At 55.0% G+C, this 18,857-nt stretch overlaps 1 protein-coding gene across 2 annotated transcripts in view; it reads left to right on the forward strand.

Annotated features, from left to right (window-relative positions):
* The first annotated feature begins 593 nt into the window (after window positions 1-593).
* The window catches only part of SH2B3 (SH2B adaptor protein 3), a 38,984-nt gene continuing 20,720 nt past the window's right edge, over window positions 594-18,857 (forward strand). For both annotated transcript variants that reach the window (XM_077875653.1, XM_077875654.1), the window contains exons 1-2: window positions 594-726; window positions 11,135-11,947. In XM_077875653.1, coding sequence (XP_077731779.1) covers window positions 11,162-11,947 — 786 coding nt within the window. In that variant the 5' untranslated portion in view covers window positions 594-726; window positions 11,135-11,161. The remainder of the gene's footprint in view (window positions 727-11,134; window positions 11,948-18,857) is intronic.

An 18,857-nucleotide genomic window follows, 5' to 3' on the forward strand; every position in this document is an offset into this window, starting at 1 on the left:
TGGGGGTCTGCAGGCTAGGGGGGTGGGGCCAAGGTTGCCCCGCCCCCCGGTCGCTCATTCCCTTCTTTAGCCTGCGAGATGCGGCGGGGGCGGGCGGGGCGGGGCGGGGGCGGGGCTCCACGGGGCCCCGCCCCTCCCGGGCCCGGCGAGCCGCGGCGGAGCGGGGCTGGCGGGGCGGGCGGGGCTGGCGGGCGGGGCTGGCGGGCGGGGCCGCGTGAGGGCCCGGCCCCAGGAGCTGCCCCCTCCGGCCGCGTCTGGCTCGCGGGCGGCCGGGGCGTGGTCTCCCGGGGCCGCCCCGCCCCGCCGCCCCGCCCCCGCCGCGGCCGCCCTCCCCCGCCGCGCTCGGCTCCCACCGCCGGTTCCTCTTTACATAACGGCGCGGGGCGGCATGGGCTCGGGCCACCGCCTCCGCCCGGCCGCCCGCCCGGACTGTCGCGGCCCGCGGTGGCGACGGCGGCGGCAGCAGCAGCAAAGTTTCCCCGGCGGCGGCCCGGGGGCGCATCCTCCCGCAACTGTCAAGCGCTGGCGGCGGAAATGATGAGGCGCTGGCCATTTTCCGAGCCCGGGTTTCCTGCCTGAGCCCCGCTCGAGCGAGCCGCGAGCCAGCAGCCGGCGCGCGGGAGGGAGCGCGCCCGGGGCGGGGGCCCGCCCGCCCCCTCGGGATTTCGGGGGGCCGGGGGCGCGCGACGCCATGGGCCGGCCGGGCCCGGACCCCCTCTCTCTCAGGTAAGCCCACCTTCCCCGCTCCCTCCTCCGGGGCTGGGAGGGCTCTAGTGGGGGAAGAGGAGGCCCCCTGTCCGGTCCTGCCCGCTGCCTGCGACTCCCACCGCACCTGAAGTACTGTGCGCCCCTACCCCGGGTGGGGCTCCAGGGCGGCCCTTCCCGGCTCCTGCGCCGCCCCCCAGCTGGCACCCCCACCCACACACGTGTTGGGATGTAATAGGGGAGGCTGCGGGGAGGGCGCCGAGGCTGCGGTTAGCCAGTCAGTCGAGGGCCAGTGCCCCTCCGCTTGCGCCTGGTCAGGAGGGCTGCGGGGTGGAGCGCTGGGTACCTTGAAAGTGAAAGTAGTCAAACTGAGGCCGCGAGGATGGAAGAGCGCCCTGGGAGCCGGCCACCTGTCCCTCCCCACTCTGCCAGCCCAGACCATGTGGCCACGAGGGTGTCTGGATTCCAGAAGCCCCTCTCCACGGGCCCCACCCCACATCTCAGAGGTGGGCCAGGCCAGTGCCCCCAAGCTACTGAGTTTGGGGTTTCACAAGGGTTCAGGGCCCCCGGGCTCAGTTTTCTATGAGCTGGCGCCCTCACATCCCAGACCTGGGGCTCAGGTGAATCTTCCCATCAAAAACCAGGGTGTGTGTGTGGGGGGGTGGCAGGGGAGCGTTGCCTTATAGGTCAGCATGGCTGGGAGCGTAACTTCAGAGACCTTTAATGCTTAGTGCAGAAATCCCCTCCATTCCCTCCCTCTGACCATGGGGCTTTTGGGATGATGGGGACTGTATTTGAGGAACTGGGGAGGGGGACCTGCCTGCCTGTCCTGCCTTTTTTTTTTTTTTTCTTTAATTTCCTCATTCTCCTGTTTCTCTTCCCCATTCCCGGCCACAATGATGTAGGTGAGGAGGTCACTGCCTGCAGCTGGAGGCCTCCAGGGAGGGGCATGGCCAGGCCTGAGTGAGTGGGAGGAAGTGAAATTGGGCTGCGGGTGGGGGCTTCGGAGCAGAGGGCCTGGCCAGGCGATGTCTGCAGGGTCAGGGTCCAGCTTTGGGAGCAGGAGGGGCTGAGATCTGACCCACTCTCCCCTCACCGGGAAGATGAGCATCCCCTGCCACCCACCAGCGGCCAGGCTCAGCTAGGGCAGCTGGCACATCCCGCCCCCCTACTTACAGCCCAGCTGCAGGGCCCCTGCCCGGTGCTGGGCACATGGATCTCCAAGGGCTGTAGGCGCCAGTCACGTCTGGCTTTCCCATCACTGACCTGGCTGCCAGAGCGGAAACAGCCCCGGAGGCTCCCTGGGGCAGGGGGGGGCTGGAGACCCAGCCCTAATGGGGGGAGAGCAGGCAGAGGCGGACTGGGCAGGCTGGGGTCAGCAGATGAGAGGCCAGAGCCCACTCGGGAAGTTGGAAGGATTTTTAATGCACTTTTTCTGAGCCTTTTCCCACAACCCTCCTCTGGGAGGGAAAATCCTTCGGAGCCAAAGGGTGAACATTCCTAGAACTTGTGTGAGTCCCTGTGGACCACAGAGACAGCCAGCTGGGAAGGGGCTGGACTAAAGTACCAGCTGCTGGGGTCTGAGGACCTTCCGGGGCTCAGCACTGGGAGACGGGGGTCCTGAGGGTGTAGGTTCCGCTCTCCCACTGCTTCGGTCCAGCTGAGGGCATAGGCAGGTGACACATGTGGACCTCAGTTTCCCCCCATGTGAAATGGGATACTAACAGGTTTGTGGTAGGGATTTAATGAGCCACTGTGTGGAAAGCACCTGTTGCCTGGCAAAGGGTTCAATTACAGGTGGTGGTGATGATTTATCATTCCCATCATTAGCATTATTTTCCTGGCTGTGAACTGTTTGTTCATCAGCATCCCTTGAGCACCTCCAGCATATGTGCAGCCCTGGGGTGGCAGAGAGGGTCCTGAATCTTTTTGGGGGAAGAATCCCGAAGATGCAGGCAGAATGAGGTGATGGTGCTTCCTGGCTGTGAGGCCTTGCTTACCTGTCCCAGGCTCAGTTTCCTCATCTGTCAAATGTGTGTGATAAGAGTTCCTAATTCTTAGGGTCGTTGGAACCATATGAGTGAATTCACAAAGCGTTTAGAGCATTTTGATGGGGAGTAGTAGTAGTAATAATGTTGAGACTGTTATTGTTTGTTGTGGATGTGAGCCCTGATTGTTGTTCTTCCTGATCCAACCCCCCATTCCTGTGAACCCTGGGCTTGATCTTTCTCTGATAGATAGAACTTTCTAGTACAAATCAGATCCTGTGGAACCACTCCAGATGTGGTAGCCTGGGCCCAGTAGGCACAGGGTTGCCCTGCAGCAGTTCAGCTTTCGGGTGTCCTGGGATATCTTGGTCCAGCTGTGTCACCCCAGGACACCCTCTACCTCCTGGATGGACCCTCCCCAAGGTTGGGGGCGGGGTGGACAGGGCTGGAGGCACCTGGAGAGACCTCCCAGTCCCACCACAGCCCATTTTTGGGGGTGGAGATGGTGTATGTGGAGATGAACATAAAGCACTCAGTGCTGGTCCGTACCTGACAATAACAGATAATGATAATATTATTAGATGAGACACCTCTCTTATTAAATTCCCACTTCTCCCTGGTATTGGTCAGGCTCAGGAGCCAAATCTGGAATCTGCCAGTTTCTAGCTGTGAGGCCTGGGGCAAGTTACCTGACCTCTCTGGGCCTCATCTGCCCAATGGGCACCAAGAGTCCCAGCCTTTCCCAGGGATATGAACCCGAGGGTAGGCTAATATAGAGTGTATGAGCCAGGCCTGGTGTGGGGACTCGAACTGTGCTGGTTGTAACTGCGATGGCTATGTGCCCCTGGGCTTGTCCCATAACCCCTCAGAGCTCCCATATCCTCCTCTGTGATGGGGGAGTGTCAGTGACTGCTTCATAGGATCGTGTTGAAGAGAGGCATGAACAATGCCTGGCATGCAGTCAGTGCTCAATAAGTGTGAGCTAGGGCTGTCAGTGCCCCAGAGGGGGCTGGCACTTAACTGCTGGGTTTCCTGGGAAAATGGTCCCAAGGGGACACCTGGGTGTTCAGCATCTCTGGCTAGGGGGAGCAGTAAGCCACTTCCATCTGGCAGATGGGAGAAGCCTGCCTTGGAGTCCAGAGGTGTAGTACAAGTTTCTTGTTCCCAGCCAGACCCTGTTCCCAGCTACCCGCCCTCCCTGAGGAAACTGAGGCGGGCAGCCTGCCCAGGGGAAGTGACTCAGCTGGGGTCACTCGCTGAGTCAGGCCTAATTGGACCCAGGAGCCCCGCACCCCAGCTCCCTGGTTTCCGGGGGCCTGCAGTCCCTTGGAAACCAGGCAGGTCTAAAGGCCACAGCTGGACACCCGCTTGCTCGGGCCTGACCCCTGGGCCACCACCATTCCTCAGTCAGGGCTCCAAGGCCCCGCTGACCACCATTGGGCTTCTCGACCGGTGTCCTTCTTCCCACCGGGGGCAAGGGGCACTTCCCCAGGAGAGTGAGTCCTCCTGGTGTCCCCTAGCCCCGCCCCGACCGGAAACCCAGCAGCTGAGCAGATGGCTGGAAGATTTTTTTCCTCCCACGCCACCCTGTCAGGGGTCGGGGAGGAGGGCCAGGCTGCAGGCTTCCTCGTGAGCCAGGCCGGAGCCCCAGGGGGCCTGCCCGGATGTGGGCCCCCACCCCGGTGGGCTGGGGGGAGGCTGCCACTGGCCCTTGTGTCCCCCAGGGAGGCCTGGGAGGGAGGAAGTCTATGCCCTGCTCACCGGGGGCTGACTCACAGGGTGCCTGGTAGAGGTACTGGCCTTGGGGAGCCGGAGGACTGGAAATTTGATGGGGAAGGTGGTCTCAAAAGCAGGCCTTTGGCACAACTATGCCCTTGGAGAGCTGGCACTCTGGTGTCCTCTCACAGGAGGACAGGTCCAGAGAAGGTGAGCGTGGAGAGAGGTTCACCCCTCCTGATGCTGCGAAGCAGCACCATTGCAGGGTGCAGAGCTCACTGAGAGGCTTCCCCCTCGGTAGAATCTCACCCTTCTATCCTCAACTCAGAGGCAGTTAAAAGAAATCACGTACTGGGGTAGGAGGGGCTGTGGCTGGCAAGTACTGCCCATTCTTGAGGGGATAGTCCTTGGCTCTCTCCTGAAGCCTAGCTGGGAAGGTGGTCGGGTGTCAGGTGTGGGGACAGAGGAAGCCAGAGGACATTTCCTGCTCTGGCAGACTGTGCCAACCTGATAAATGTCCTTGTGCACTAGGTGACCCTAGAGAGGGTACGTTAGGACTCCACTGACTGCACAGCGATCTAGGACAGAACCCCCGTCTCAGCCTCCCCAGCCCCTAAGAACCTTCACTCCCTACTTTCCAGGGGCTTCTTTACCATCTGGACAGCCTGAATGGTGTGAAAGGGCAATGGGCTGACTGCCAGGCTGTGTGTGTTGGAATCCCCCAATTCTCTGGGCTTCCTTGGGCAGGGGGTCTGGGCTGCTGGAGAAGCTGGTGCTGTAGGTGGGAAAGATCAAGATGCTTGCTGTGGCCTGTAGTCAACCTGGAGGCCTCCATGGAGGAGGTGTCTCTCTCTGAAGGTGTGAGACTTCCTGCCCAAACATCTGTGAGCTGGGGGCAGGGGAGTCTGTGGACCTGGGAAAGGATGGGAGCTCTGGACTGGCTCATTTTAACTTCATTTACCACAGTTTAAACTATCCTTCCCAAGCCTTGGCAGGTGGAATTCCCACAGGTGGGTAAAGGCCTTCTCTGCACCTGGGCCTGATAATTAAATGGGAAATGTTAGCTTCCCCAGATTACGTTGTTACTCAGGGTGATTGGATAGAGGAGGGGCTGATGAGCCAGTCTCTGGGGTCATGGGTTAGAGTGGGCCCCACAGCTCAGATTCCCTGCTTATAGCCAGGATTTCCAGCTGTTCGGTGCCTCATTTCTCACTGATTTGGTAGAGGCTCAAGGATCACTTAGGATGGTATGCTTGAATGGGGGACACCAAGCTCTAACTAAGGCTTTAAGGCCCCTCACCAGCTTGCCCTCAGCAGGCACTCTGGTGGACACAGTTGTCTTGAACTTGGGGGTCCTGAGAGGCAGATCCACCCCCACCCGGGTCCCTAGGATCGGCAAGGAGACTGTGATCTCCTTGGGTTTGCTGTGGGGATTTTGGGGGAAGGGGGTGCCAGGATTAGGCCTTTCTGCTCCACATAACATCTTCCTTGCCCCTCACCCCACTGTGGGATTTAGGAAATCCTGGAGCCCCACCTCCACACTCGTAGCTGGGAACTCCCTGCCCCAGAAGCTCAAGCTGATCAGGTGGGAGGGACTCTGGATTTGCAGGCACCTCTGCGTGAGTTTGTTCATCCCTTTGGCCACTCAGGCTTCCAATGCACTGGTAGGTGGTGGGGGAGGGGCAAGAAGGGAATGGGTAGAAGTGCCCCACCAACTTATATCCCCCAGCCTAAGCCTGGAGGTTCGTGGAAACCCTCAGGTGATTAATAAATGCTTTTTGCTAAGAGCTTTTCAGGCCCTGATCCCACAGTGGGTGTGATCTGATCAATTGCTTAGCATATAGTAAGTGTTCAATAAATGACTACCACCTGGGCTGAGGCCCAAGGAGGGGACCACCTTCCTGCTGCCTGGCTGCCCACCAGGAAACCTCCCAGGCATGCCCCCTCCCCTAAGACGTGGGCCACAGCTGAGTGCTCAGTGCTCCCTCAGGGCTCTGACTGGCAATTTCCTGCCTGGAGCTCCTGTATGGAGCCGCCTCTCCCCTGAGAAGGCCTTTTGTTCAGGCTCCCTTGATGCTCCCTGCTGGCCCAGCTCCCAAGGCTAGGCTCCCTCTGTGGCTTCTGTGACTTGAAGGTCTGATATTCTCTGGAGCCTCTCTGCTAACAGTAATAGTAATAAAATAGCAACAGCCACTTGTTTGTTGAGCTCAGTGTCCAGTACCATATCCAGTACAGATATCCATCCTCAGAATGTTGCTAGTGAACGCCAAGAGCTGAGTACTGGCCCATTTTACAGATGGGGACACAGGATCAGAGAGGCAAGCCCCCTTTTCTGCATCACACAGCGAAGAAGTGGCCGAAGCAGGATGAGGACCCAGGTGTGGTTGGTAGCTCCATCACGAGAGATCATCTACGTGGTCGGAGGACCTTGGCTGGTTTCTCAGAGCCCCACAGTCCTCTCTGTCCATGTGGGTCAGGAACATGACTGTAAGAGCATGACTATCAAACAGCAGCCCACCTCAATCCCCGGAGTTCTTAATTCGTACAAGTATTATTTCTGGAGCAACTACCCTAACCAGGCCTTTGGGGGTGAGCAGGAGTGAGATGGCCTCTCAGCCTTCTGGAGGCAAATGGCCCTGGCTGAGGGGACAGGACAGTGAGCTGTTCTAATCCCAGCTCTATGCTTCACTGGTGGTGGGATTCTGGGCAAGCTGTTCTTCTCAAGCCCTGGCTTTTTTTTTTTTTTTTTATCTAGAAAGCAGACATATTGATAGTCTTCCGCCCTCCAGGGGAGATTAAACCAGTGAGTGTATATGCAAAGTGTTTAGCACAGTGCAGGGCACATAGAAAGCCAGAAATACTGTCATTTATTATTTTTGTTTTTCAATTTTTATTTATAAAATTGAGCTGTGCTCGACATCCATTATATCTAAGCCCTTCTGCACATCTAAACTTGGAGTTGGTCATCTGAGGGAACATCTGGGTTGTGCCCTTTTTTTAAGTAGTTTCCTATTTACCCCCCAAAAAACAAAAAATTGATCGACATCCATTAGTTTCAGGCATACAACATAATTAACGAGACTTCCTGTGATCATTTTACAATGTATGAAAATGTTGAATCATTGTTTTTAAACTTTGCCTTGTGGCTGTTTTCCTGAGCACCTGGTGGGTTTGGGACCTGGATAGAGGAGCTAATGCCTCCCGACTCCAGCAGTTGCTGAATGAGAAGTTTAGATCCCGTCTCTGGATTTCACTCTTTCATTTAATAAACATTCACTGGGCGGGGGAGGGGGGGGGCAGCCCGGGTGGCTCAGCGGTTTAGCGCGGCCTTCGGCCCAGGGTGTGATCCTGGAGACCCAGGATCGAGTCCCACGTCAGGTTCCCTGCATGGAACCTGCTTCTCCCTCTGCCTGTGTCTCTGCCTCTCTCTATCTCTCATAAATAAATAAATAAATAATATTTAAAAATATATTCACTGGGAAGTGAACCATCCTCATGGTGTGCATCAGGTATTTTGGGGGTGGCTTCTGTGGGGGTTTCTATTGCCAGCTAGGGAAACTCTCCATGCTTCAGTTTCTCTGTAAGATGGGGGCAGTGATAGGCCCAGCTTCCTGGGAGAGTTAATGCTTTGCAAAAGCAGGTAGAAGAATGCCTGACGTTTAGCAAGTGCTTGGTACGCACGCTCTTCTGATGGGGGTACTGCGGTAGGAGGTGTGGTGAGGGGGCTGCCAGCCATCACCTGGGCAGTGAGTGAGCATGGAGCAGGCAGGGTGATCCTCAGAAGTCTCCTGCTAAGGTTGGGCCCTGCAATTGGACATCAGGACTCTGGGGTGCCCAAGAGGTGGGTTGGCCCAGTGGAAGGTGGTTGGTGGTGGGGGAGCTGGTCACCATGCATCTGCCAGAGGAGCCAGGGATTGCAAAGGCAGCTGACCTCTTGCATTCACACATTCATTCATTCATTCAAGGGGCATTTATTGAGCTCCCGGGGCATGCTAGCAACTGGGGCTGGAGCAGTGGGGAAGCTCACAGTCTGGTGGGGAGATAGCCACTAATCAGTTGTTGTTGTTGTTGTTGTTGTTTTAATGTACTTATTTTAGAGAGCAAGCACACATGCAAGCAGGGGGAGAGGCAGAGGGAGGGAGGAAGAGAGAGAGAAAGAGAATAAGAGAATCTCAAGCAAATTTCCCATTCAGCATGGGGCCCAATGTGGGGCTTCATCTCATGGTCCTGAGATCATGACTTGAGCTGAAATCAAGAGTTAGATGCTTAACAGACTGAGCCACCTGGGTACCCCTAAGTAATCTCAGCTATTGGGTGATAACATGTGGCCAGTGTGCTGAAGGACAGGTTTAGGACTTGACTCAGTTCAGGGAAGGCTCCTCTTGTGTGAAGTTGGAAGCAGATTGAGAGAAGGCAAGGCAGAGGGAATACCAAGGGCAATGCAGAGGCAGCCAGCACCAGTGGGGGCACATCATACAGGGTCTCCTAGGTGCTTGGGTCTGGAGTCAGTGCTTAGGTCTAGTGGCAGTGCTGGAGTGCCTAGAGCTCTCTGGGTCCTCTAACCTGTGAGAACGGTGTTTGCCTCACCTGTGTGAAGGCATGGGTGTGGGGTGGCCACAGGGTTGACTAAGGTCAAATCACACACACATGCCTGCCTTCAGCTGCAGAGTGGTTTCCTTGGCTGAGTGTGGTACTCAAGGGCACATGTGGCTCCTCTCCTGCCTGGCAGCTTTCATTGACTGTGTGCAAAGTACTTACGGAGAATAGGTTTCAAGGACTCTGATGTGCAAAACTGTTGACTCTGTGCAGAGCACCTTCCTCACTGATGCAGACACTGTGTACCGTCTGGGGTGTCTTGCTGCAGTCAGATGCAGGGTCACCACGATGGCCTGGAGAGGGGGGCAGCCCTCATTGTCCTTGCAGCTGCCCTGCAGGTCTGCCCCTCCCTCGCCCTGCCCCTGCACAGGGTCACACAAATAGAAGGTGCCCATGCAGTGGTAGAAAGAACTCAATTTCCAGGTTGAGTTCTCCACCTTGAGCACCTCTCAAGGTCACCTAAATTAAAACCGTTTAATAGGGTGGATACCATGGTGCCCCTCATTTGACAGATGAAACTGGGGTTCAGAGAGGTCCAGTCAGGTGTCAGAGGTCACATAGCCTCTACATACATGTATAGTATAGTCTCGGGAGGGGAGGGATTTCTGTCTGGTTCACTGCCATAGCCCCCAGGACCTAGCACAGTGCCTGGCACAGAGTAGGCCTTCAGTAATAGGTGTTTGTTTGTTTTTGTTTTGTTTTGTTTTGGAGGAGGTTGGTGGAATGAACAGCCATAATTACGTGGTCCTCAAAGGGGCCTGGGGCCCAGCCCTGTAACTAGCAAAGTCTAGGGTTCAGCACCTCGGACAGCAGAGGGTGGGGGGCTTCTGCCATTTTGCTTGTGCAGTGCCCAAGAAGGAGCCATGGGGGTGGGAGGAGAAGGCAGCCCGAGCTGGGGTGGGCAGGCAAGGGTCTGCCAGTCCTGACAGCTCTCCCGTTGGGGCAGGAAATACCTTTGCAGTTCTTTGTGAGTCTTATTGATTCTTTTTTATTCATTGTTTTATGCTTATTTTTATTGACACCAATGATACTCTCATTGTAATATTTAAATAGTAACAGCCAGCCGTTAGTAGCCTTTTTCTAAGTTCTAAGGCTTTTACATTTATTAACTCAATTCTCATAATACTACTATGAGGCAGGTACAATCATGTTACAGATGGGAAAACTAAGGCAGAGAGAAATCAAGAACTCACCCAAAGTCACATAACTAGTTAAGTGGCAGTGATGGCATTTCAACACAGGCTCTGTGTTTTGTGTGTGTGTGTGTGTGTGTTTTAAAGATCTTAATTATTTGACAGAATGCATGAGCACAAGCAGAGGGAGCAGCAGGGAGAGGGAGAAGCAGGCTCTCTGCTGAGCAAGGAGCCCAATGAGGGGCTCAACCCGAGGACCCCAGGATGATGACCCTCAGGCTCCTTGTACTTAATCGTATCTTCTAGAGATAAGTAGCAGGAGTATTCCTTGGTTACTTGTATCTCAGTTCTGGTTCATCCCCAGAGGTCACTGCTGTTTCTGGCACATTTGCTCCAGTCACACTTTTCTTGCCCACCACTTAAACACATGTACATGCACATAAAAATTGATCGTTTGGTTTTATGTGTGTTGGTGTGCATTGGATCACAGAGTCTGCATTGTTCCGTGCAGATTGGGGATTTCCCTGGGGTGGTAGTGTTGACCTTCCTCCACCTTTGCCACTGCTGCAGAATATTCCAGCCTGCCGATGTGTCACCGTTGCTTTACCAGTCTCTGCCTGATGGGCATTGAAGTTGTATCTTCCTTTTCCTCCGATTATAAACATTGAGGGGGGAGCACCTAGCAGGGGGTTGTCTTGTACCTGCCTCTCTGCACACCCAGGCAAGCGTTCCCTTGAATATTTGAAAGCGGATTCCCTGGGTCTGAAATTGATCCTGCCCGACGGCCCTCCCCAAAGGCTGCGTCAGTTAAGGGTACCGACAGCATTGTAGGGGAGTGACCCTTTCGCTGCACCTTCACCAGCACCGGGTATTACCCGGCGTTTTGGATTTTTGACGTGCCTGGGGAATAATCTGTCTCGCGGTGGCGGGTCTGAGGAGCCCTGTGCTCACCTGCCTGCCCCCTCCTTTGTTGCCCACCCCACCGTGTCTTTTCAGCCTGGCCGCCCCACCTCGCTCTCCGCCATGAACGGGCCCACCCTGCAGCCCTCCTCGGCCTCCTCCTCGTCCTCCCCGTCCTCGTCGGCCGCGGCGGCGGCGCCGTCCCCGTCCCCGTCCCCGTCCCCGTCCCCGCGGGGCTGGAGCGAGTTCTGCGAGCTGCACGCGGTGGCAGCGGCCCGGGAGCTGGCCCGGCAGTACTGGCTCTTCGCCCGCGAGCACCCGCACCACGCGCCGCTGCGCGCCGAGCTCGTGTCGCTGCAGTTCACCGACCTCTTCCAGCGCTACTTCTGCCGCGAGGTGCGCGAGGGCTGGGCGCCCGGGCCGCCGGGGTCCCGGACCGCGCCGCCCGCGCGCGACTACCGGGACACGGGCCGCGGCGCCCCCGCCAAGGCCGAGGCGGCCCCCCCGGCCGAGGCGGGCCCGGGCCCCGCCGCCCCCGCGCTGCCCAAGGCCCGCAGCTCGGAGGAGCTGGCCCCGCCGCGGCCGCCCGCCGCCTGCACCTTCCAGCACCTGCGCCACAGCCTCCGCCACCTCCTGCGCCGCGGCTCGGCCGGGGAGCTGCCCGCGGCCGCGGGGGACGCCGGCGAGGGGCCGGGCCGGGCCGGCCTGGCCAGGAAGCTCCTGCCCTGGAGCCTGGCCCGCGAGCCGCCGCCCGAGGCCCTCAAGGAGGCGGCGCTGCGCTACAGCCTGGCCGACGAGGCGTCCATGGACAGCGGGGCGCGCTGGCAGCGGGGGCGCCTGGCCCTGCGGCGCGCCCCGGGCCCCGACGGCGGCGCCGACCGCGTGCTGGAGCTCTTCGACCCGCCCAAGGTAAGCCCCGGCGCGGGAAAGCCAGCCTTTTGAGAAGTGGGGACTTTCGGACCGATTAGATTTGCCGGCAGGTTGCAGAGATGGCCCAGGGTCCCCACCCGCGCCACACGCCGCTCTGCCGCCGGGGACGTCTGAGGCCCTGGCATCGGCCGCTGCTATTACCTGCACCGCGTGGCTTCTTGGGATTTTGCTTGGATTCCCTAATACCACCTTTCTGTTCCAGCACATTAGATTCCGGTGTCACGCCCATTTAGGGACCCGGTGAGTTTGACAGGTTCTCAGGCCTCCCTTGTTCCTGATGCCAGTGTTGAGCGCAGGTCAGGGACTTTGTAGACTGTCCAGAGACACAGTGTACGGGCGTCATGTAGGCTGTGACAGGTTGGTCCAGGTCCCTGAAAACCCTGACCTAGTTGACCACGACAAATAGGAGAGGCTTTTCTAGGGGGTTCAAAACTCTTGTTTTGATTCCTTTGCGTGTCTCATGATGTGTGGGTGTCTTATTTTAAGTGTTAAAATGTTTGTTTTTGACGACTTAATTCAGCTCCGCAGTTGAGGCTGGAGGGTCAGGGTGTTACAAACACCTGACAAGCTCTATCTTGACTCAGGTGCATCAAGTTGATGGGACCACATGGCTCTCATTCAGTTCCTTTCCCTATTAGGCTGCTAGAGAGTGAGCAAGGCAGATGTGATCACAGCCCTTGGGGGTCATGGTCTGAATGGAGAAGACTTATTCGTTCATTTCACAGATATTTATTGAGCACCTACCATGTACCAGACAGACGCTGGTGCTGGGGAACTGGAGTCTTAGTGGGAGCTCTTGAGGAATAAACCTACAACTGAATGTGGAATTATAAATTCTGCACATGCATTTTTTGTTGTTGTTGTTGTTTTTAAGATTTTATTTATTCACGAGAGACACAAAGAGAGAGGCAGAGACACAGGCAGAGGGAACAGCAGGCTCTCCTTGGAGAACCAGATGTGGGGCTCTATTCTGGAACTCCTGAGTCAAAGGTAGATGCTTAACCACTGAGCCACCCAGGTGTCCCAGCACACAAAGTGTTCTAAAGGAAAAGCAAGGAGGCCTTAGGGAGGACGGATGACTGAGGGACCCTAATTTGATGGTTGGGATGGGGTGTTGCCAAAGAATCCTCTCGTGTGAAGTAACCTTCTCTGTAGACTTGGGCACAGTGTCCCATTTGTGCACTGCAGTGGGCAAAGTGCATCTGAAGCCCGGGGAGTGCTGCCAGGCTTGGGCACACTCCAGTGACCTAGTCCCTGGAGGCTCCCTCCCGCCACCCCCTCCTTCCACTGAGTCTTCCATCCGCTACATTTCTCTGTTCTTGAACTTCATACAAATGGAATCAGGCAGCATGTTGCCTTTTATGTCTGGCTCCTTTTGCTCAGCAGAACGTTGTAGAGACTTGTGCATCAGTAGCTCGTTTGCACGGATGTACCACAAGCAGCCTATCCGTCCATTTGTCAATGGATATTTGAATTGTTTCTACTTTGGGACTTTTACAAATAATGCTGTTATGAAATTTGGGTATAGTTCTTTGTGCGGGCATGTGCGATTCTCTGTTTCTCTCAGGTGGATTCCTAGAGGCATTGCTAGGTCATATGGTAAGGGCTTGCTTATTTATTTATTTAGATTTTATTTATTTATTTATGAGAGAGAGGCAGAGACATAGGCAGAGGGAGAAGCAGGCTCCATGCAGGCAGCCTGTTGCGGGACTCGATCCCTGGATTCCAGGATCATTGCCTGAGCCAAAGGCAGACACCCAACTGCTGAGCCACCCAGGTGTCCCTATTTATTTATTTATATTTAAGATTTTATTTATTTTCTAGAGAGAGCACAAGCAGGGGGCATGGCAGGGAGAGGAAGAGGGAGAAGCAGACCCCGCTGAGCAGAGCGCTGATCCTAGGACCCTGGGGTCACGACCTGAGCCAAAGCAGATGCTTAAGTGATTGAGCCACTCAGGCACCCCTAAGGGCACGTTTTTAAGAAACTTCTATATTTTCTTCAAAGTGGCTGCATGATCTTATATCCCCACCAGCGTGTATGAGAGTCTTTTTCCATTTCACCCCTCCTAGTGGATGTGTACTGGTTTCTCATTGTGGCTTTAATTTGCATTTTCCTGATGACTCATGAGGTGAAGTACTTTTTCATATGTTTATTGGCCACTGAAATTAACTCCTTTGTGATATGCTTGTTATTTTTATTGAGTTGTCTGTCCTTTTCTTATTGCTTTATAGTTGTTTTTATATATGCTGGATATACTTCCTTGTACTGTAAATATCATCTCCCACTCTGGGGGCTCCCTTTTTTTCTTCTTCAATGGAATCTTTTCATGAACAGTTCTTAATTTTAAGTCCAGTTTATCAGTTGCTTTCCTTTATAGCTATTGCTTTTTGTGTCCTTTGCCTACCCAGGGTCATGAAGATCTTTCTTGTCTTTTCTTCTGGAAGCTTTATTGTTTGGGCCTTCACATTTTGGACCAAGATCCATTTCAAATTAGTTTTTTATGTACAGCATGAGGATAGGGGTCATAATTCTTCCAGTTTTTCCAGCACTATTTGCTGACGTGACCAACTTTTTTCTCTTATGGATAGCAATGATGCTTTTATCCCAAATCCATTGCCCATCTGTGTGCTTCTGGAAGACTTTCCCTTCTGTTCCATTGGTCCATGTGTCTGGCCTTAGGCCAACACCACACTGTCCTAATTGCCAAAGTTTCATAGTGAGTCTTGAGCTGGTGACTTTTGGACCACAGTCTTAATCCTGAGTTAAGAATTAGTGTCTGGGCTCCTGGCTGGCTCAGTCAGTGGGGTTGAGGTCAAGTCTTGATCTCGGGGTTGTGAGTTTGAGCCCCATGTTGGGTGTAGAGATTACTTAAAAATTAAATCTTTAAAGCAAAGAATCTCTCAGTGTTTCAGGCAGAAGGAACAGCAGGGGCAAAGGGCCTGAGATGGGAAGGCATTCTGTGTGTTTTGAAGAATATAACAGAAGAGGCCGGGGTGGTGGGAGCACAGAGAGGGGAGATGGGGGTTGGAGGTTATGTGTGGTTAGAGGGTCCTGTGAAGAGTTTGCATTTTATGTCAAACACAACAGGGAAGCTGTTGGAAAAATGCAAGTGTAGATAAAAACTGTTTTCTCATCAATTTTAAAGTCTTGAGGTTATGACATAATGAAAGGCAAATAGCATCCTAAACAAATGGCCTTATCTCTGTGACAGCATGGGGTCCCTATAAAACTTCACTTTAAAAACAACTTCTGGGGCACCTGGCTGGCTCAGTCACAGGAGCATGTGATGCTTGATCCTTGGGGTCATGAGTTTGAGCCTCACATTGGGGATAGAGATTGCTAAATAAATAAATAAATAAACTTTAAAAAATACAAATAAAAAATAAATAAAAAGGAACTTCTCTGCTTAAGATAAACCATGTTGGAAAACCAGGTGTTAGGATTCAAGTGGACCTGAGTTTAAATAATGAATTAGGTTTTTTTCCCAGTTCTGGGACCTTAGGTAGGTGGCATCACCTCTCTGAGCCTCGGTGTCCTCCTCTGTACCATGGGGCTACTCATAGGTCCTGCCTTGTGGTGCTGTTGGATTAAGTGGGATAGCCTCACAGGGGAGCACTGAGTGTTACTGCTCCTTGCTGTCATTATGGTGGTTATGGTGATGACACTGGGACTGAGAACACAGATTTATTTCCAGGGCTGGTCTGGGTCGTCAATGCCCACCTGGGAGCCACTGCCAGGGCTCCTATTCTTCAGGTGCCCTGAGGACTCAGAAGTGGTGTTCCATCCCTGGTGAAGTCAAGGCCTGGGGAGGGACAGCTGGGGCCCTGGGGCTCTATCATAGGCCTGGCAGTTGCTCCAAGACCTGCAAAGTGTGAGCAGCCCTGGTAGGGCCTCCTCCAGCCCCTCCACCACGTATCTGGCTTGACTGAGCTGCCCAGCTCCATCAGCTCCCAGCTGCGTTTGGAACAGGCTAGGGGCTGTTCCTGAATGTTGCCTGGAATGACTTGGAGGTCCAGTCTCTGGGCTAGGGAGACTTCAACTATAAGTCTTGGTTGAGTGTGCCCACCAGGTGGGCAGTCTCGACCTGGGACCTCTGACCCTGGAGTTGTTTATAGGAGCAGCCTTAACCAGAAGGCAAAGGAAGGTTAAAGGTCTGACAACCAGTGGGTGGTGGGTAAGGGCTGCAGCTCTGGATTCAGACCCAAACTATGTCACTTAAAGGGCGCCCAGTACAAGCGTGGAGAAGCCCTGCTTCCCAGAGCAGGGAGAGGCCTGGAGGATAGGACCTGTGACAGGACAGCTGCCCAGGGACAGGTCACATGGGCCACAGCCAAGCCATCCAGAATCTGAGGCCAAGTGGCCAAGGGTCATGGATCCCCAAGCCTCACCTCTGCCTCTGACCAGCTGTTGGACATGGACTGGCCTCTTGCCCACTCAGCCTCTTTCTGTTCACCCATGAGCAGGGGTGAAAGCATGTCAAAGGTCATGATGAGGGACGCCTTGGGTGGCTCAGTGGTTAAGTGCCTGCCTTCAGCTCAGGGTGTGATCCCAGGGTCCCAGGATCGAGTCCTGCATCGGGCTCCCTGCGTGGAGCCTGCTTCTCCCTCTGCCTGTGTCTCTGCCCCTGTCCCCCTCCTGCCCCTCCCTCTCTTTCCCCCCCATGTGTCTCTCATGAATAAATCTTTTAAAAATAAAAGTCATGATGAGGGCTGCAAGGGAGGGACCTCCTTGCTTAATGGGGATGTAAGTGGAGGCCAGAGCCAGGCTCCTGGCTGAGGGGCTGGAGGGTGGCTGGAGGAGACATCTGTGGCTATTTCCAGTGTCCAAAGATGTGTGGGCATGGCCTTCTCTGGTTTCAGTGGTGTCCCTGCAGGTGGGCAAGAGATGGGCTTCCCTTCTGTGCACCGGCCTCCAGGAGGAGGCTTGAGATTGCCTCAGCTTGGGTTGTGGTCATCAAAGGTCTCTTAGCAGGAAATGATGTCTGAGATGAGAAAAGTGCCAGTCCTGAAAGATATGGGTGAAGGGGTCCCAGGTCAATGAAATGGCAGGTGCAAAGGCCCTGAAGTAGCCAAGAACCAGGAGACTTTGAGGAACAATCAAGTGGCCAGGGGCTGGAATGGAGGGAGCAAGCAGAGAGAAGGTTGGAAAGGTGCCGAGGCTGGATTAAGTAGGGGCCATGTGGCCATGGTGAGGATTTGGGGATCTCACACTATAAGCAGTGGCATGATTCGTCTCCTACAAGAGGCTCTGGTCTCTGTCTCCGGTCGTCCTGTGCCAGTTCCCCCTCCTTGGACATGTCTGATCCCAGGGTTGGGCTAGTATGGGGGCAGCATATTTACTACCTTGAATGGGCACCTACTACGCACCAGGCATTGCCCTAAACACTTGACCGAAAGTCCTTCATCATAAGTCAAGGCCATTGGTCCATTTGAAAGGGAAGAGACTGAGGCTAGGAGAGGCAAAGGGACTCGCCTCAGGGTTATACAGCTGAGTGGAACCCCGATTGCAAGGGGTTCCCACCTCCAAGCCCCTGGCCACACTCTTGAACGGGCTTTCTCGAGCCAGAACCAGCAGAGTGCAGCTCCCAGCCAGGCCAGGCCTGAGACAATGTCATCCTACTCAGCAGTTAAAAGAAAAACAAGAGGGGATCCTTGAGTGGCTCAGCGGTTGAGCATCTGCCTTTGGCTCAGGGCGTGATCCCAGAGTCCTGGGATCGGGTCCCATGTCGGGCTCCCTGCATGGAGCCTGCTTCTCCCTCTGCCTGTGTCTCTGCCTCTCTCTCTCTCTCTCATGAATAAATAATATCTTTAAAAAGTAAAACAAGAAAGCTGGATTGGTTATCAATATTTAAAAACATAAAATGTAGATATTTCACACAAGAATCCAGATTTCTGGTTTCTCTTATAAAGTCAGTGGGTAAGGGCAGCCTGGCGGGGGGGGGGGGGTTCAGTCAGTTGAGCATCTGACTCTTGATTTCAGCTCAGGTTGTGATGTTGAGGTTGTGGGATCCAGCCCCGCACTGGGCTCCCTGAGTGGCCATGTGTCTGCTTGAGATTCTCTCCCTCTGGCCTTTTCCTCACCCCAAATAATCTTTAAAAAATAATAATAATAATAACCCAACCAGTTAGTGGATCTGGCCGAGCAGGCGGCCTGTGTGCTGCAGAGGGAGAGCCTGGCAGGAGGCAGGGCCAGGGGAGGGGAGAGCTCACAGGAGCAGCCTCCCGGCCTGGGTGCCTACCTTTGGGGGCAGGGCCTTCACCTGGAGCTCAGGGTCCATTTTCAAATGGAGCACAATCAGGCTGGCCATGGCATCTGGGCAGGCTCTTTGCTATTTGGGGCCTCTGTTTCCCCACGTATCCAGGTGTCAGTTGGCTGAAGTTGTCTCACAGCGCTGTCAGCTCTGCTAGGTCTGGGGGCTGAGCCTCAGTTTCTCTCATTTGTGCAGCAGGGGTGATGGTGGAGTTCTAGCTCTAGTTGAAAGGTAACCTTTTAGCTGATACTCACATGGCACCTGTTACATACGAGGAACTTTACTGACCTGGCTTCCCTGAACCCTCACAGCGGCCCTAGAGAGCTCCGGGGATTGCCCCCATTTCTCAGGTGAAGAAACAAGGTGAAGTAAGGGTTGGGGACTTGCCTGAGGTCACAGCTCTTGAGCGGATGGGTTGGGATTGGGACCCTAGGGAGTCAGGCCACACCTGGTGCTCAGTAAGCCTTCAGAAGCACTTGCTAGTGGCCTCATCGTGGGTGAGGGCCGGGGGAAGGGCTCTTTGTGGAGTCCTCAGACCAGGAAAGGCTACGTGGGCCACCTTCTCCTTCACCAGCACCCTCTGCACTTGGCCTCTGCTATGTGGCCTGGAGAAGAGGTAGAGGAAGGAGGTGGGGGAC

This window comes from Canis aureus, chromosome 27, assembly GCF_053574225.1.
Source record: "Canis aureus isolate CA01 chromosome 27, VMU_Caureus_v.1.0, whole genome shotgun sequence".
Classification (NCBI taxonomy): Eukaryota; Metazoa; Chordata; class Mammalia; order Carnivora; family Canidae; genus Canis; species Canis aureus.